This window comes from Acipenser ruthenus, chromosome 20 (genome assembly GCF_902713425.1).
Source record: "Acipenser ruthenus chromosome 20, fAciRut3.2 maternal haplotype, whole genome shotgun sequence".
Classification (NCBI taxonomy): domain Eukaryota; kingdom Metazoa; phylum Chordata; class Actinopteri; order Acipenseriformes; family Acipenseridae; genus Acipenser; species Acipenser ruthenus.
Window position 1 is genome coordinate 19,851,728 of NC_081208.1, and position 20,738 is coordinate 19,872,465.

General features: G+C 40.7%; 1 protein-coding gene across 1 annotated transcript in view; it reads left to right on the forward strand.

The window, feature by feature from the left end:
- LOC117425642 (large neutral amino acids transporter small subunit 1-like) overlaps positions 1–20,738 on the forward strand; it is a 41,014-nt gene that overhangs the window by 10,284 nt on the left and 9,992 nt on the right. Inside the window, exons 2-6 of the mRNA XM_034042755.3 lie at positions 1,959–2,084; positions 16,676–16,781; positions 18,791–18,835; positions 19,876–19,999; positions 20,148–20,251. Of these exons, the coding sequence (XP_033898646.2) occupies positions 1,959–2,084; positions 16,676–16,781; positions 18,791–18,835; positions 19,876–19,999; positions 20,148–20,251 (505 nt within the window). The remainder of the gene's footprint in view (positions 1–1,958; positions 2,085–16,675; positions 16,782–18,790; positions 18,836–19,875; positions 20,000–20,147; positions 20,252–20,738) is intronic.

Sequence of the window (20,738 nt, forward strand, 5' to 3'; positions counted from 1 at the left end):
TATCAAATCAAACCACTGTAACTGAATTGTAAAAATTGGCAAATTAGTCATTTATTTATTTGACTTTAATGGGCAACACATGCAACTAATTTAAAACAAGAGAAAAGGAACACAGCCACAAATGGTAACTTTTTAGAAGTTGTTTAGATGCCTAATTAAAGCACAAAGTGGTCTAACATTTTCACACGAGTTACCTATTGTTTCTATATCGCTGATTACTGACCGGAAATTGAAATTGTCCCACCCAGAGGTTTTCATGCAGTTAGGTATATAAAGGATGTAAACGACAAATCTTGAGGTTCTAAAAGATTTGTACATTACTGTATGTAGTTCTAGTGTAAAGATGCAGTCTTAATATGGGCACCACACATTTTTTTCCTTGCTCACTTGCGGTCCTACCACCAAACATTTAGTGTGATCAAATCAGGAAAACCAGGATCAGCAATGAAACGCCTCATTCGAATGCTAATCGGATAGAAGAAAAGGTTGTTTTAACCTTGGGTATTTCACCTTTAGAATCCTCTTGCTCCTTTTGATTTGTGCATTACTTGCTTAATTAGTTCCTGAGCATGTAAAGTACCATCCTACCCTTGAAATATTTTGGCAGTGATTCCAGTAGCTGCCGAGGGAGATGGCTTTCAGCTCTGTGTGGGAAAAGAACCGTTTGCCTCCCAAGCACAAACTTGACACATTGTTGAGAGGACTTGGAAAGTAGTTTGTCCTTGGCTTGTTGGGTTTTGGACTGAAAATATAAGAGCCTTGTCCCCAAATCCTTACTTCCTCACAAAGGCGTCTTTGAGTTTTCCTGGGTGTCCAAGCTTTGGAAAATTGGATGTTTTGTTTACTTGTGACTCGGCAAATTACAGCCTTTAAATTTGCATTTCAATTATATAGAAGTTAATTTGGTTAATAAAAAAGAAAACGATAAATGCCAAAATATTTTGATAAGCGAGCTGTCTTTTAACAAATAAAAATTCAAGCGATGGACGCGCTGTTGCCCATGGTGATTGGGCAGCAATAAGAACAGTTTAAAAGTGGATTTTATTGAAGAAACTGGACATCAAAACCACATTTTATTGTGTAATTTTGGCAAAAATTTAAATGTGACTATTTGTGCTAAATGAAATGTGATATTCCTAAAATCAGTATCTGCTGCACCTCCATACCCAGTGTCATGTGGGTTGGCTATGCGTTTTCACACTGCTTTTGATAAAGCAGGGTTGACCTGGGTAACAGACACAAGTAAACAATGCATGTATCAATGCCCCAGAAGCAGCTTGTTACAGACACTTCCATCCAAGCCTCTCTGGGTTGAAGCGCCTGCCCGTGTTGATTAGAGCAAACTTCATCCCTGCTTCAATCTGGCTCATGGTGTGTCTCAAGCAACAAAAATATGGCTAAACAGAATAAACAAACATTCCTTGCGGAGTTGAAACCTTCACGCAGGCGTGGCTGTTAGTTATTTCATCCGCCGTCATGCATTTTTTGTCACTCGCCCCGGGTCAAAGCGTGTTAACCCACATCCTGCAGTGGGTCGCTGGGACCTGGGTACGACCCAGTTACGTGATTTCACACTACGCAGGATTATGACCCGGATAGCCAGAACCCAGGTCCGGACCCGTGTAGGCATACCAGTTTAAAAAGCTTTAGTTTTTAAATCGGTGTCAACATTTTTAGTTAGTACTGTTGCAGTTAAGCAAGACATATGTTTATATATACCTTTTGACCTCCTCTTGTATACCTTTGATGTACACATATAAGGGTGTCTTAATGTGCACCTCTCCCTATAAGTGGGGCTCTTCTCTGGCCAACCACCATGTTGTAGTGGGGTATAAGCAGCGTACACTTTTGAGGAAATGAAAACGTTTATTTTATTCTCAAAGTGGATTTTTCGCGCCCTTTCCAGCCTGCTGTGTTTGGTATGGTGTTTTGATTTGCTGTGTGTTTCTGTGTTTCAGTGGTCCTGACAGCAGTGAACTGTTACAGTGTGAAGGCAGCTACCCGTGTTCAGGATGCCTTCGCCGCGGCCAAACTGTTCGCCCTCGGGATCATCATCATTATCGGCTTTGTTCAGATTGGCAAAGGTAAGCAGAACTTTATGTTCTTTCGTGGAAAATTAGTGGACTGTAATTCACATGTTTTTCTTGTAAGGGGACCATCCCAAACAATGTTCTTTTTTAGGCGTGGCAACTTTTCTGAGGGTGGAGGAGGATTATCCCTGCTTATAGGGAAATTGCCAATGTGTTTGTCATGCTTACATTTTACAATGTAGGACCGGTTAGGAAATTCTTAGAGTATCAGAACCTGGGGTATATTTTATTCACATGTGCACACTGTTTATCCATTCAGGTACTTTATATTTCATGGAATTGGTGCAGAGATGAAGCTAGAGAATCAGGATAATGAATTCCTCTTTCAGGTCTTCCAGAGTAGTCGAGGAATACAAGTAGAACATGCCCTACAGAAGGGCCTGATAAAGTGTCAAGGTAGTGCAGTTGTTCTATTTTCAGCACCTCTGTTGCCAGTGAAACTGTTTCTGGTAGAGGGGTGGATTTAAAAATCAAATGGAAAAACACGCCACAATTTTACTACCACAGTATTTCCCTCTTCGGTGGTTTGAAGACAGGAACCGGACCTGACTCTGCCAGCATGCTTTGGTTTTAAAAATGTATAAATATAACTAGGATGCAAAAAACAGATCTGGAACTAAATCACTGCGTATTTTGTAAAAGTGGTAACATCTGTAGTGTAGCTTTTGAATGTTCCTCTTTCTGTGGCCTTAAACGCCCACATGGTCTGTGAAACCAGCTGTTGGTGGTCTAGTAAAACCTTTTGTCCTTTTGTGCTTTGAGATTGCAGAACACGTGCACATATTTAATCAGAAAACCATGGTAAAATCTGCAAAAAAATGTATAATGAAACAGTATCATACAAAATTATTCCTAAGCCTGGTATGTTCCCTGAAGGTTATCTCAGCACAGCATGCGAGTCACTCAACGGGTGTATCACAACACCAGATTGGTTTCAGTCTGGACCGATAAACAGATTGGAGTGTATTGCATTTACATGCACTGGACAACGTATGAGAAATGCCTGCCATAATAGACAGAATGTTGGAACACCAGGTGCAGCTGTGACCACACACCTCAGACTTGGGCCTTAATAAAAAATATATATTGTTGCTTTACCTGCCCTATTTTAGGCCCCAGATATTTTTATACACTTATACAGCTTTTTCATATTCGGTGGTCCTGAGTGAATATTTCTTACTGGATTGAATTTTAGAATCTATCATGCGTTCATTCAAATCCAACGACAGAATGACCGTGCGAATTGCCATGTTGGTAAGTAGATGTGGAGCGTGACCAAAATAAATGAATTCTCTGATATCTGCTGTTAAATTATAGGGGCTTGTGGACTATTTGTCTATCGTCATCTGTGGAATGACTACAGTAGAACTGTTCTTAGCGTAGCCTCTACTTATACAACAAATATTGAGATGTGGTATTGAATAACCTTCACAGTCTGTGCTGCTGAGTGATTTTATTTTTGTTTTTTTTGGATGTGTATGTATGTATAGTATAATATAAATATTTTTTAAACTGAATGACCAGCTGACCTTTGCTAAGTAGATGCAGAGCTTGATCTAAGGAAATTCATTCTCTGACTTCAGCTCTTTGATGCAGGTTTTAACAAACTTTCTTTTTCACCCATTGTACTTGTTGTATAAACAGAATACTCCATGAACATCAATGGAGTGCTGTGGTTATTTCACTTGTTAGGATGGCTATGGACAACTGACTTGGGGAGATGGAGCTTTTATATAATAGAGTACCTGCCAGGGATTACGCATACAGTTAACAATCAGTCATGCAGATACTTTTTACAAAAGCACAGCAATCTTAACCAGCACTGGGTGAATGAAGTGGTTATCCACATGTGCACTTTGCAGGGTGGAATCAAAGCACAAGACATGCACACTACTACCATAGAAAGGGCATTTAAGAGCAGGTCTCCTTGTTTTTTTTAAAACAGTTTCAGTGATGCTGACAGATTACATTTTTATTATGGTAGCCAGTTTTGTCCAGAAGTCTATAGTCCAAAGAGCCATGTGGATGGTGTATAGGATTAGCATGGCAGCTGGTAGCCTCTGTAAGATTGACAAGATGCTGAGCTGAGGATTAACTGTTTTTTGCAGCAGTGGGAAGGTGCAGTAAACCAGTGTGACAGTCTGCAGCTGCAGAGGGGAAAATCGTCCACAACATTGTTGCCAACAGAAACTGATCTGACGTCAAAATGAAGAACTGTTGCTGCTGGTTAATCTTGAAACCTCTTAATTAAATGTGTTGTAAAACGGACTCACCCACTCGCGTTCGTTGCCCCTTTAAAAATGCGACCCAGACACGAGAATTGGATTTTCAGCGCGGTTGCGCAATTTTTTTAATAACACACAAAAGTAAAACAAAGTACACAAAATAAACACCTAGCTCTTCTGAGCATTAACTACACACGCAGGAACCTAACTATCACAGGACGGCTAAGCCGTTTCCCTGTTCCATCAAAACTCAACCACACGGGTTTGCACTATACCTTTTCTCGGGACTGCCAGGAAGCAGAGCACTCCTTTCTGCCTCCTTCCATTCAGCAGCCTCGAGCAGACTGCCTGTTCTCCTTTTAAACCCCGCACCTGGGCCTAATTTCCAATAACGCCCAGGTGCGGATGATGATTAATAATAAAACAATTAAACAATTAAACAAAACAATAAAGCAACACAAATCAAAACAGTGCATTTCTATAGCAGGGAGGTTTTAACCCCCTCCCTGCTGTTTCTCATAACCCGCTACTTTACAGTGTATAAAAGTACGAAAAATAAAAATGCTACAAGCCCAAGACTATTAGCCCTACCAGTCTTGTGTATGTTTAGAATGTAACTCTCAACCTGTGTAAAACGCCCATACTGTAAGTGTGAAGCATAGGGTTGTTATATCCTTCATAATGCGCACATCTTGTGTAACGCAACTACTTTTGTATACCGCCCATCAAAAACATTATAGTATACGATATAGAATACACAAGTGTACTACGCACATTCTAATGTAACACGCATACATTAACCAATATTCAAGCACAATGGAGAGCAATACTGCTCTCTGATTGGCTAATGGCAGACACGTAGAGCAAATTGAGCCTAGCTCTGGAACTACTGTCAGTGTAATGCTCACCTGCTGCAGTACAACCATATCGCTCCACAAACCTAACAAACACTTCATGGCTTCAAGTATTAAAGTTATACTCCATGAAGGGAGCTCTGACTTTGCTGTCTGGATACAGTCCACTCTTGAACTGTTCACTTCAGGAAGTGTCCCCTCAGTAATAATCTAGTGTGTTTTCTGAATACCAGCCAAAGAAAACCATCAACCATTTTCTTCTCCTGTGGTCCAAGTCAGTCCTTCTTTAACAGTTTGCCAGCAGCTTACCCACAACTCAGTTAAAACGCAGTATTACTCTCCACGTGGGGAAAATAATGAAGTTCTTTTTTTCTGTTTTTGCTATTTACTCTGTTATTCTACACCTTTGAATCAAGATTGCTTTATGTTGCCTCATTATAGCTACTCAGCTCTTTTAAATGAACAGCCACATACCGTACAGTCTAAAACTTGGTCAATTTAGTAATTCATTTGCTATATCAAAATTTGCATACAGGTAAGGCTTCTCCAGAAATAAAACAGCAACATTAATATGTAACCCCTTCACTCTAATGTCATCTTTCTGAGTTTGAATTTGTGCTCAGATGGAGTCGCAGGTTTTTTTTTTCACACTCGAAAGACATCCTTTCAGATTGCATAAATAATGACGAGATTTAGAATCACAGGGAAATGTTTTTGATGATGTTGAAGCAGCGCACTTGTGATCTTTCCCTTGTCTTGCTCTGCAGAGTGTGCAGTGTTTGCTGTGTCTGGGTAACTTCCATTGGCAGCCAGGGTTTGTGGGGTTAAGGTAGTAATATGGGTCACTGCATAACAATTTAACTACACAGGAGATGACACGGAATCTCCCTTCCCAGTTTAAACTGTAGTATTGTATTCTATACTTATAATGAAAATCACCAAAGCAGAGGTATGTGCTTCAGAATAATGCCTGCCCTATGTTTAACCTGATAAGTTACAAAAAACAATTTCATAATACATTTCCTTGGCAATCTGCTTTGTTCCCTCCTGCCTCTCTTGAGACCATGAAAGGCAGTTTTGAAAGCAGCTCAAACTCTTGTGTCGTTCGTTCAAATTAAACTCTGACGGAGCTATGCAATGGAAATGGTGCCGAGTTGTACAGTTACAGTGTGAGCTTTGTAATCCATTTTGCGTTCTGTAGAAGTCTTTGCTTGTTTTAATTTGATTAAACTCATCCCAGCTTGGACCGGCTGTGTAGCTGGCATGCCAAGACCTAGGCAAGAAAGCTCAGACTTTTCTCTCCGCCTGTGCTATTGCAAGACTTGCCACTGATCTCTGCTGTTTTAATTAATGTCATTGTCTTCATTTCCTTTTGTAAGGCTATAAAAAAGTTTTTTGCTGTTACTGCAGAAATGTGCTCATTTTCCCACAGTGTGACTTGGCTTGGGGTGAGGTGGTATGTGAGTGAGTAACTGCTTTATAGTATACATGTACCCTTCTCCCTTCTATATTCCCAAACTGTGCTTTTAAAGTGACGGGGATAACCGGCAACATTTTAAATATCCTCCACTGGGAAAATATTTATGTAGACGGAACCGCTTACCCAATTTGTGATCAAACTCGCTAAAGACATTACATACAGTATATCTAGAGAACTGCTTTTACAGTTGTGATAAAACTCTCCTAAAGTATAATTTTTTAGTTATTGAGAACAACAGTATTTTGGGCTTTGAAGAGGCACATATGTAATTGTGTCGCCTGTAAGCTGCGTATTTTAGGTAGCTCATGGTGCTTCATGTTGCTGATGGTTCTAATTTGTATGTGTATTTTTACAGACGTACTGATTTGAATGGTGACAAAACAGTGACACTTATTTATAGAGGAGTTAAAGTAATATATATTTTTAAAGACCGTGGATTTAAGTCTCCTTATTCAAAGAGCTTGCATTTTTGCTAAGCCATTGGTTAAAAGCCATTGGCATTCCAGTACCCCCTGGCTCTTTGGGAATGCTCAATGCTATGGTTATTGCTGAGTGGTCCATTGTTTCAGGATAAAATCACAAGCTGCAAAATGTTTCTAGTAATCTTGCTAACTCAGGGGCTGCAGGATCTGACAGTCATCCTTTCTCACAACCTCCCAGCCTCTGGACAAGCCTGCCCAGTGTAGTTTTGCTGACTCCAGTAATTAATAATAAAGACTGTATTTACAAAATAAGCACAGGAACAAAGTTCACACTTTTGTCTTAATCATGCCTGGGCACCCGACTTTATGCTCAGTAACTCAAAGGCTTGCTGTACTTTTTCAAACTTTGCTGGTAAAAAAAAAATAAAAAAAATAAAAAAAAGCCTTGGACTGATTATTTCCAAGCATCAGTAGCTGCAGTAGTTCATGGAATTGACTTTCTCCCATGCAGGGGGCTGAATATCTTTGTCGATTTAAGTAAACGGTGGATTTGCCTCCATTTCCATTCCATTTTTACCATCTGGAAAGCAGCATCTATGGGAAGAATAAAACAATTGTGCACCATTTTGAGTAATTTCAGGGACATTAAAACAAAACAAAAACAATATTGTGATGTGGTACTGTAACACTGGGACCATTTGTGTGTCAAACTATAAGTGTTCCCTCTAAGTGTTCCCATTCTGCCAAGGGCATATCGCTGGAGCTGCCCTTGTGCTGCCATTGCCCCGTAGGACAGAGCCATTGCGTTTTCATTGAAGATTTCCTGTGAGTCGGTATGTGCCTCCAGAGTGGTAATAATCCCCTTTTAAAATGTATCTTCACATATAATTAATGGGCTAATTTGTACTCTAAATGAAGTACTTGCTTTGATTTTTAGAATTAGATTGCCCTGTCTGATTATTGCATCATGTGCAGCGGATGTGTAGCAGCTTCCTTCTGCGCCCAGCAGGTGTCGCCACCATTCACTGAAGAGCTATGTAATTTGCAAGAGTTTGTAAGAAAACACACACCACTAACGTGCAATGGTAGTAAAAAATAAGGTATAGTTTATTGTAGTAATCGAATACAAACAGAGCCGATAACTCCAGTGTGGGTAGGATGCACATGAGCCCCCGACCCTGGGTTGCGTCCTCATTTATACATGAGAGAGTTGCATCCGCTCAAAGCACAAGACATGCTCCGCATTTGAAATACAATTTCCATATATGGTTAATAATAAATAGGCAGATAATATACCGTGAGAATGGAAGACAGGACTGCAGGACTCCAGTTGTTTTCGTCCTTGCACGATAAGTTTTCACCAGTGTTATGTGTTTCTGTGAGATTGTGTGTCTCTGCTTATCTTATGCCTTGACAGGGAGCTCAGAATAGAAATTGTCAAAACTGCACTCACTCCTGACACACAAGACAAAGACAGAAATTGATACAAAATGGATACACTCTTAAGGGTTTTTATATACACCCTTTATTGTGCCGTATATGCTTTTAATAGAGCTTAATCTTACACTATTTAAAACACTGAACAAAGGGCCTTTTAGCAAAAGGAATACCGAAGGTAGCCCGATTGGGCAGTTACAGCAGCTGCCAACTAAATAAAGTACTTGCTAGTTCTGTCAAGCAATTTCTCCTGCTACCTAATCTGAAAACACAGGGTCTGACTTTTCCTTTATTCAGAATGAATCTGTGGTATGGTAACTATACTCCTTTATTTGTGATCAAATATATGAATGTGCTTGTGATGTAATTTACTACATTTCCCTGTTAAACGTGGAAGGCAAGACTTTCTTCAACATTGTTGCTCAGAGATTATCAGTTTACCTATTGAAGAACTGCTTGATTGACACTTCAGTACAGAAAGCTGTTATTCCAGGTTTCCCAGGATGCTTGGAGCACATCTGTGTGTTCTGGCAGCAAATTCAAACAGCTAAAAAGGAGAGGAAGGAGCTCCATGTGACAGCTAAATACCTACCTAATCTGCCTGGTTGAAGATTGACAAATTTGCTAATTTGAGGATCAGTCATTCCCATGACTGGGCCCCCTCACGAGAGAACGCCACAGCGAACATCATGTCAAGCGACCAGAAAGAGATTGTCAAAATGAATCTGCGCTCTCCCCCCTTCTTTTTATTAATGAGCTATAAAAGGAATCCTTGGAGTAAAAGACCCCTTGGCTTATTAGATTAGACAATAGGGGGTTTCTTCTGGAATTGTAATTAAAATTTAAAATGAAAGCTGAAGGGGCCTGTTGAGCTCCAATCTTCACAGATAAATAAAAGTGTCAGCCTCATTGGCGACGATAGATTTAAAAGTCAGGAGTTGGAAGAGATTGCTCAGGAGTATGCACCAAAATGTAATTAGCATGGCACTTTCTTTTGAGTTTGTTTTCATTATACACAACATGGCCACTGCAGGAGGTGTTAGATCACTGGATATTCCAAAGAAGGGCTTTCTTTAATGGTCTCCCATGAAGTTTGCTGTTGCCGGATTTTAGCAACCGAGTAAAAGAACAACACAAAAAGTCCACAGTCCAGTCTGTGAGCTTAACAAAACAGCCAGCAAAGAAGGTTTCTGAAGGCCTTTTGATACTACTGCGCACAGACACGCAACGTATAATCCGCGTCTTGTCACAAATTCCAATCAGCAAGCCATCTACAAAAGTCTTTGGGTGGCTTATTAGTTGAACTTTATGGACATAAGCTGAGTTTGCATAAAGGAAAGTCTAACCGAACGTCTTTCAATGAAGACTAGATACCTTTGGCAGAGTTGGCAGTATACGACCCCACACCCCAGATACAACTGGCATATATAACTTGTAGGGATGGTTGACAAAAAATTAGAAACACCCACCATAACACTGTCAACAGGTTGTTGGGCAACCACACTTCAATTAGTACTGCCTTTCAAGGGGGGTGGAAATCTGCAGCGACATCAATTCTCCAGAATGGCTGCCTTTCCATTCTATTGTATATATTTGCATTACAAATTAATGTGCTACATTTTTTATTTTTTAGCAGACGCCTTTATCCAGGGCAACTTAAAGTCGTAAACAAACATACATTTCAAGGTTCACAGTACAAGTAATAATACAATTAAGAGCAAGATAAATACAATGACTTTGGTTCTAGCAAGTACAAGTATGACAAAATACGATTCAATAATGGAGCAGATAAGTGTCAGTGATAGTTACATCAGGTTGTTGTTCATTTTGAGGGACATGCCAACTAATGCCGTAGAAAAAACACGGATAATTAATTAAAATTCTCACCCAGTGATTGTCTGTAATATTCCCACAGCAATTACACTAAGGCTTTGTCCTTTGATAGACCAATTTAATGACTCAAGTATATGGCTTGGATTTGAGCCTTTGTATTTTTAGAGTGACCCTGGGACATTCATAGCTTTTGGTTGAGGAATAGATCTCATAGATGCAGTAATTGTCATCTTTGTGTGTGTGTGAGCTCAAAGTTTCTGGGTACAAACTATGATGTGTTTTTTCAGGAATGTTCTACCTGGATCTTTTTAATTTTATTGCTTTCTATTCCACAACAGAAATACATAGTTTAATACAAGTAACATTTTTGGCATCACTTTGAAGAGCTTCATTATTTTGTTTTTACGCTTTGATATATCTTGTAAGTGGACCCAGACGAAATGCCTTTCTCGACAGCAGCAGGTTTAAATTTCTTTTTGTGGCAAAGTGGTTTGCAGTGCACAGGTGTAGCAATGATGTGATTGTGAAACGGAAGACAGACAACAAAGTTCACGAAACAAACCAGTTTTATTGTTTATAATCCTGGTCTGGCGACCACAAAGAATAATCCCAGGCAATACACAGCAATGTGTATTTCACGGTTTCAAAACAATGGGTTGTAGTCCCGAAATAACAAGACACAGTTTGTATATAATACACAGTAGAACGCACACAAAGACACACGTTCACAAGTCCAGAGTGATTATTAATGTGCGCGTGGTGATTTACAATTTATTTGTGACCAAGGTGCAGTGTTGTCCGGGTTTAGTGCTGGCCTGTAGCGACAGCTCTGGATCGTGTTAGCCATCTAATAACAACAAGCAGTTTTTAGACACAACAAAACACTCACTATTACAATACAGGTCTCCTTCCAGTTTAGCCTTAACCATAACAAAAGAACTGATCACTTCGCTACTTCCCCTTTTGTACCATCAATCATGACCCATTGGTTAACGAGTGCAACCGCTCCGCCAATGCACGGCTGACACGACACAGTTTCCCTTCCGGGTCAATGATTTTGTGTACCGTAGCTCTGCCCGCTTTCTAGATGGCCGACTTACGTCTAACCCTAGGAATTAATTGTCTGACCATCCAGTCCAGGGCACTGTGTTCCTTTTACACAGCGCCCTCACAGGTCGGGAGGGAGATTTATCACCAAGAATCATTCTGTCTCTGTCACAGGCACACACAGTTTTTAGACTGTGTACAAACTCTGTGGCCTGCGTTTTATATTGGAGTACAATGCACAATAACCTGTGTGTCCTGTCTGGGTATAGATGGACCCCAGATGAAATTATTATTATTATTATTTATTTCTTAGCAGACGCCCTTATCCAGGGCGACTTACAATCGTAAGCAAATACATTTCAAGTGTTACAATACAAGGAATACAATAAGAGCAAGAAATACAATAACTTTTGTTCAAGCAAAGTACAAGTGTGACAAACCACAATTCAATAATACAGCAGATAATAGTGATAGTTACATCAGGATATGATTAAATAGTGATAGTTACATCAGGATGTGATTAAATACAAAGTACTACAGGTTAAACACTTGGCAGATTACAGTATTCTGAAGTACAGGATTAAATGCAGTAAAATAGGGGGCAGATAAGAGCAAAATAAAGCACATTTACATGAAGGGCGATAGTGTCCCAGGATACAAACAGAGGAGTTCTACAGGTGCTCTTTGAAGTCAGTCAAGTCAGTCGAATGAAATCCAGCGACAGGAAGCAAACCACAGTTCGCAGGATATCAGCACCCCTGTCATAGATGTGAGGAGGACTTGCATGGACACAGTTAGTGATGAACCTAATGATCCTTGTGAACCCGGTCAGACAAACCAGCATAAGAGAGAAAAGAACCTCAACGGGCACAAGCCTGGAGTTAAATGGCCAAGAGCTTGTGAGAAAACTGCATGGGACACAGTAAACACAGATCTCTGCGTTGCATTGGAAAGATTAAGTGGAACAGTTGAAAAGAAGCTGGATAAATTTGGGGACATCATCTACGCATATGGAAGTGAGAGGTTTGGAGTTGAAAAAAGGAAGGAAAAAGTACAAACTATTCCTGGAAAGTCTAGACGGCAGCAGGAGATTGAACGCTTAGTTAGAGAAAGGAGACAGCTGAGGAACCAATGGAGAAGAGCAGAACAAAGTCAGAAGGAGGGACTCAATCTCTTACAAAGGGTCATAAAAGATAAGCTTGCAACATTGCGCAGAGCTGAGCGCCTACGGAAACGCTACAAAAAGAAGGAGCGTGCGAGAGCTAACTTTTATAAAGACCCATTCAAATTTGTAAAGAAGTTATTCACCAGTGAGAAGAATGGCACACTAAAAGCATCTAAGGTTGAGCTGGAGAGATATTTGGAGGAAACACATACAGATTCAAAAAGGCAGGAGCCTATGTCAATTCCGTCAGACATCCCACCTATCAATCCACCAGAATACCAAATGGAGGACTGTGCACCTAAGTGGAAAGAAATAGAGCAAGCTGTGAAAAAAGCAAGGGCTTCATCATCTCCAGGGCCTAATGGAGTTCCGTACAGAGTGTACAAGAGTGCTTCAGGAGTTCTACGAATTCTGTGGAAATTGATGAAAGTGGCATGGGAAAAACAGGTTGTATCAAGAGCATGGCGCCGAGCAGGTGGAGTCTTTATACCTAAAGAAAAAGATTCTACAAGCATCAGTCAGTTTCGTCCCATTTCCCTATTAAACGTAGAAGGCAAGATTTTCTTCAGCATTATTGCTCAGAGATTGTCAGCTTACCTATTAAAGAACTGCTTCATTGACACTTCAATACAAAAAGCGGGCATTCCAGGTTTCCCAGGTTGCTTAGAACACATCAATGTGATCTGGCAACAAATTCAATCAGCTAAAAAGGAGAGGAAGGAGCTCCATGTGACATTCCTGGATTTGGCTAATGCATATGGTTCAGTGCCACATGAACTACTTTGGGCAGCATTTGATTTTTTCAGTGTACCGATGACAATAACAAATTTAGTGAAAGCCTATTTTGGAGATTTGCAATTCAGTTTTTCAACTTCAGAATTCAGCACTACATGGCAATGCCTAGAGGTTGGAATAATGGCAGGATGCACCATTTCTCCACTGGCTTTTACCATGGCAATGGAAGTAATCATTAGGGCATCAAAATGGGTAGTAGGAGGAGAGCGCTTGGCTTCTGGAATGCGACTACCACCAATTCGAGCATACATGGATGACATGACAACCATGACTACAACAGTAGCCTGCACTAATCGATTATTGGGCAAATTAACCAATAACATTGAATGGGCACGAATGCAATTCAAGCCCACTAAATCAAGGAGCATCTCTATAATTAAAGGCAAAGTAGTAGATAAAACATTCTTCATTAATGGTGAGGCAATACCAACAGTGTCTGAGAAGCCAGTGAAGAGTCTTGGGAGATGGTACGACGGGGATCTAAAGGACACAGTTCGTGTGGGAGAAGTTAGACAACAAGCAGTGGAAGGGTTGAAGAGCATAGACAGCTGCGCTCTACCAGGTAAACTAAAACTCTGGTGCTTTCAGTTTGGTCTACTGCCGAGGTTGCTGTGGCCACTGACTGTGTACGAGGTTTCTTTGACAACAGTAGAGAAGCTGGAAGCTTTAATCAGTTCATACATCAGGAAATGGTTGGGAGTTCCACGCTGCCTCAGCAGAGTGGGACTTTATGGTAAAGGAATACTGCAGCTACCAGTCTCTGCTCTAACCGAGGAGTTTAAGTGCGCCAAGGTCAGACTGGAAATGACATTAGTAGAGTCACGCGATAAATGCGTAAGGGAGGCAGCACCTGTGTTGAAAACTGGAAGAAAGTGGGCGGCAAAGAAAGCTGTGGAAGATGCAAAGGCTGCCCTTCGAATTGGTGATATCATGGGGCAAGTTCAGCATGGAAGAGGGGGTCTTGGTTTCAGTTCAACTCCTCCTACATGGCACAAGGCGGCCCCAGCTCAAAGAAGGAAGCTGGTAGTCAACGAGGTGCAAAAGCAGGAGGAGAGGATGAGGTGTATAAAGGCCATTTCCCAGGCCAAACAGGGAGAATGGATGAGATGGGAGAGTGTGGAACAACGCAAGATTGGCTGGCAAGACCTATGGTCAATGGAACAGAGCAGGATCAGTTTCCTCATCAGGTCAACATATGATGTTCTCCCATCACCACAGAACCTAAACCTCTGGGTAGGAGAGGATCCCTCATGTCCTTTGTGTTCATCACCTGCAACATTAAGGCACATTTTGACAGGATGTAAGGTGGCTCTTAGCCAAGGACGGTTTACTTGGCGCCATGACCAGGTGCTGCGATGTTTGGCCTTAGCATTGGAAGACAAGCGTAACATGACCAATAAGTTGCCACCTGTTCCATCAAAACATTACACACAAAAGACAACATTCCTCCGCCCAGGAGAGCAACCACCAAGAAAAGGTGTTAAAACCAATCCTCGCCCAGGACAACTGGAAGCTGCTAGAGACTGGAATATGCTGGCAGATGTTGGTCAACGGCTTATTTTTCCACCTGAGATTGCCACCACTAACCTTCGACCAGATATTGTCTTGTGGTCTGGATCAGCACGCCTTGTTCACCTGGTAGAGTTAACAGTGCCATGGGAGGACGCTGTAGATGAGGCGTATGAGAGGAAGAAACTGCGGTATGCTCAACTAGCCACTGAAGCGGAACAGCGAGGATGGAGAGTTCGGGTTTACCCAGTGGAAGTGGGTTGTCGAGGATTTGTGGCACACTCTACAACCCGGTTTCTCAGAGACGTCGGATTCAGTGGCCAAGAGTTGCGTCGCACAGTGAAGAACTTATCTGAAGCAGCAGAGAGGAGCAGCAACTGGCTGTGGTTGAGACGGAAAGATTCTGGCTGGGGACAGGTAAGTAAGCTGGGCTGAGTTGAGTGGGGGACGGAGGGGGGTGATGCTGGGACGCCAGAATCACCGTCGAGCCCTCTTGAGGTGTCGTGGGCTAGTCGACGAAACACTGAGGATGGAAGGTGCCCACTTGAAAACCCCAGAGATGTACCCTACTTAGCTCAATCCAGACGGTTGTCATGCTGATGCGCTGGGGAGGCCGCACTTTGGTTGATCCCCGGAGCCAGCATCGCAGCCGTTGTGTGTGCTGATGCGCCAGGGAGGCAAAATAAGCTGATCCCTGGAGCCAGCATTACACTTCAGCCATTAACACCAGACAGAAGGATATCTACATCATCATATGGAAGGAAACGTAAATGGATGGAGACGCATATGGATCACATTAGTTTACTGTAAAGCTACGTCTTAGTTGGTGCTTATCTTGGCGAGAGCCGAGTTCAAATCAGCATGAAGTTTTAACATCTACTCTCGTGTAATGGAAATCTTGAAGAAGTGAGTCTTGAGGAGGCGCCGGAATGTGGTCAGGGACTGGGCAGTCCTGACATCTGTATACAGTTTGTCTTGGTAAGGCAGGCTGATAGGGTTAGTTATCAGTACTGCATGTTTCTGTGTGATGTTGGGGAGATGAACACACTGTATGGCTTCCAAAGAGATTAAGTGAATAGTATATATTTTTAAATGAAAATGCATGTTTGCAAACATGTGTTTCTTAACAAATTGTACATTTGAGACCTGCATTATATACTGTATGAAAGTGCACAGAAGGTCCGTTATCTGCAGCGACATCAATTTTTAAATACAGGTTATTTGTATTTCATGTTTTCTTAACAAAACATTTCTTAATGTTATGAATAGTACCCTGAAAAAGTATGTGTGTTGTGTGTTTTTTTTTTAAAAGGAAGTAAATAGCTTGTTATGCAGAATGCTATAGTCCCTGTACAAGTGAATTGCCTTTTTTATATTTGTATTTATTAATAAATTAATTACTTAGCGTGGGAATGCACAGTTACTTTGTAGTTGTGAATTGTCATGTGTCAAAGCTTTAGGTGAGATTACAGATGGGATCCTGACCTGTTATGGGGCCACATGACTAGCATTTTATTTCAATTTTATTTTGTTTTTAGTATACATATGGCAGGATGTTTGTAAAAAGAAATTTGTGAGGTGTTAAAAATTTTAAAACATGCTATTAGCATAAATGATGAATGCTATGTAAATTATTTGTGTGCATAGAGATTTCGTTTTGAATATAGGTTCTGACCCCTGCATACAACATTGATAGCTAATGTAACAAGATAAAAGGAGTGCCCTCATAATATTTTCTATTTTGGTAAGGCTCAAATAGAGTTATTGTGACCTACTTCTGCAATAAATCTCATTTTGTGGTGTTTTGTTTTCACACAGGTGATACTGAATACCTTTTACCGGAGAACGCCTTCAAAGACACCAACACTGACATTGGGAAGATCGGCCTGGCTCTCTACAGTGGACTCTTTGCTTACGGAGGCTGGTGAGGCACTTTGTTGTTTTGTAACTGAAATGACATTAATAGCCCAAATGCACTGGTATTGTAGATACTATAAACAATATGGATTCCTTTCAGTTTAACACGAGTATGTGCACCCTATTTACGAATCTTTAAAAGCTTTATTTAAGACCTATTTATATTGTATTTATTTTATGGGTGTTTCAATTTCATAAATAACGTTTGCTATTCACGAAACTGCTCTTGACTGTCTCAGTTAATATCAAACTTTTAGCTTCCCGACCCAGTCCCCACATTGGTCTTCAAAATGTTTTGGCCACGTGCACATTTGTGTCGTTCTCATAAGGTCATGACATTATAATTGTTCTCTTTTGACATTTTGACTATCTTCTCCAATATAAAATAAAATACTAGATGTAATTCACAGAGAACTGTGTTTCTGTATTTGAATCTGGGTACAATGTTGCCTCACTGCTGCCACCATTCCCACTGTTTGTCAAGCCCTGTAAAAAAAAATATATATATATATACTTCATTTGGTTCCCCTACCAACACATCGGTATTGCAGTGTTAGTTTCCAGCACGGGCACAATACTGTCTATTAGTGGGCACAGATTTGATCTGGTGTGTTTTTTATTTTTTATTGTTTTAATTTTTTGTTTTGTTTTATATAATTTAGTTTTTATAAATCCTCCACCTCTTAAACAGCTTGTATATCATAAACCACCAGCAAAACATAACATTAACACTTTCACTAACCAGTGACCTAATATGGCTGCCATATTGTGGTCATGTGGTTTGGTGTTGGTTAATGTTAACACTGCTCACAGGTCCAGGTTTGACTGTGTACAAAACGGCTCTGAATGGAGCTTTGGGGGAGGGGGGGGGTTCTTTTAAGTAGCTGTACAGATTTGATCAAACAGGTTTGGCATGTAACAGGAGAGGGAGGCGCAATTATACAAGTTTTTGTCTTGAACCTGTAGTATTTTCCTGAAACAATGGCTTCCTATAAGGAGCTATATTTGAGATGGTCTCGTGTTTCACCTGCATGTCATGTTGCTGGAATCACGAGAGGAATTCCAATCCTGTGTCCAGCAGGAGCCACGGAACTAGGAAGTGAGCTGTTCAGATTTTACTTTTAAATAGAGCCCGTTGTGTGGGTTTTATTTTAAAACTATTCAGATTTAGAAATAACATTGCCTGCTGAGCAGCACAGATACAGGGGGAGGAGTGCTACTGTACTACAGAGTCCTACCATCATCTTTTCTGACTTCAGTGTAATCAGTTACAGCCATTTTAAATATTTTGTCATTAGTTTTACATCCTTGGTATTAAAAAAAAAAAGTGCACATGGCATAACACATAAACACATTTTATTTTTCTCTGAATGTTCAGTACCAAATTATGACTATACATACTATATATGCACAGTGCTCATCCTTTTATCCTATAGTGGGGAGCTACAGTTACAAGACTCTGCTATCTGTGTTCCGCCTTATAACGCGTATAAAAGGGCTACTGTAATGGCATTATGGAGCAAATAGGAGCCACGACCCTACCGTGTTATAACCGATTCCGCACTATAACGAGGCGCGTTATAACGTGTGTGTGTGTGTGTGTGTGTGTGTGTGTGTGTGTGTGTCATATATAATATAAATTCCAAAAAGCGAGAAGACCCATTCATTTACTGCAATGCTTAAGCTTAGACAGAGATGCTCACCAATATAAGGTGCTGTCTATGAAAGGAATTGTCTCTGTCGGTTCACAAAAACTTGTTGGAAATGATAAATCAAACCTTGTTTCCTTGTTGTCCAGTTGTAGAGACAAGCTGGGTCGCACACTTGGTGATTTGTTCTTGTAGTGATCCACACTTCTCAAAGGTTTATCGTTCATTTTATTGAACAAACAGAAAAGGTATTACAACAAACATATCCAAGTCCACAAATCTATATTTATTTTTTTGTGAGATTGTGTACCATTTTGGCTTTTCCATTCATTGAAGGAATACTATTTGTGTTCCTTTTTCTTTTCAGGAATTACTTGAACTTTGTCACAGAAGAAATGATTGAACCTTTCAAGTAAGTTGTTATGTATGTGTTATAGACCAATGCCAAAATCGAACAGTTGCTGAAATGCCCGGGCAGTTCGCTAAGTGCCCAGCTGCAGTGGGCAGATGCCGAATTAGCATTGAATTTTATGGCATTTCGGCATCTTCTTGGGCAGTTTCTCAACTGTCCACAGCCACCCGGGCTGGTGGTGAAGAAATATTTTTAACAGATACAGTATACTGCTAAAAGAGAGCGAATTACCTCTGTTGCCTTTAAGAACAAAAGTGCAGCACCATCGATCCACCCATTGCCATGTTTATTTAAATAACTTTAATACTTTCTGACAACGCTAGTTTAGAGCAATGGTACTCAACAAAATATCAATGCACAAGGTTATTTTCATCGTGGGTTAGATAGAGAGGTTAGTATACTGTATCTGTTAATCGTTCTTCGCCATCAGCCCGGGTGTCTGTGGGCAGTTGCCGAAATTACATAAAATTCAGTGCTAATTTGGCATCTGCCCGCCGCAGCTGGGCACTTTGCGAACTGCTCGGACATTTCGGCAACTGCCCGATTTTGGCATCGGTCCATAACGTCTATTTTTAAATGTATATAAAATGTTTTTGTGTGCTGGGATACGTTTAAAGTTCAACTAAGCTTTCAAGTTGCCAGTTATTTTTGTTTCATTTATTAAAATTAAGAAAGAATATCAGCAGATTAGGGATATGACCTAATCAGAAATCTGAATTGAAAAGAAAAACACAATCTGTGCTTCCCTAATGTATTTTATCATGTCGGTCTACAGTTCACATTTTACAGTATAAACCTCTGTCAATGATGTAAATTTGAGCCTGCAGTTTACAAACCATTGCAAGCACTACCTTCTGTGTTTCCTTTTAATTCTTTGTCTAGAAAATCTAGTAAAGATACTTCTTGTTTGAGTCTTGTTTTAAAGTTTGTGTGACTTAATGTTTTACACCCACTGTTGAATGCTCTTCAGAGCTGTCAGGAGCCATGCTTTGCAGCTACAATTCGATCATGCTAAGTGAACCCTACTCTTCTTTCTACAGAAACCTTCCCCGTGCCATCATCATCTCCCTGCCGATAGTGACCCTGGTCTACGTGCTCACCAACCTGGCCTACTTCACTACCCTCAGCCCTCAGAAAATGCTCACTTCAGAGGCTGTTGCTGTGGTAATTGAACACACTATAAAAAGCAAAGTAGTCCTAAGTAACAACTGCGTGTGTTTGGACTGTCATTGTTTGTGGTGCTGCTTCAGCCCTGACAAACGCTCATAGCAGCGCATTTAGCACTGGGTGATTTACATTTTTTTCTGTACAGGACTTTGGTAACTATCACCTGGGAGTCATGGCCTGGATCATCCCTGTGTTTGTGGGTCTGTCCTGTTTCGGCTCTGTGAACGGTTCTCTCTTCACCTCCTCCAGGTAAGAGAAGCGCACAGGCCATGAAGTGGGGCCACTGTAATCATATTCATTATTTGGCAGATGCTTTTTATTATTATCACTTCATTAGGAACACCCCCTAGAATAAAGCAGGCCCAAAGAGCTGAACTACATGACAGCTAGGGATTGCTATTGACTGTGTGGTGAGCAAAAAAATGAAACATTCATTGTCATGAGGGAGTTTCAGACCCCACCCCCGTTCATTGTTTGGTAATTAACTGCATTGTTAGTGTCTATTCTGCTTGTTCACGTATTATGTAACAGTGGTCATGGTTTCCTGTGCATTGTTGCTGTAAAAACAGAGCAAGATGTTCAAGTATGTTACAAAAGGGTTGAGGTTTAACTGGGGGTTGTCATGCCTACAAACTGCTACATCTTAATACAAAAGCATGCAATATGGGTGTATGTTACTGACCAAAGACAACTGAGGTTGTTTGCTTAGTTTTTGATTTGTAGTTAGTGATATCTT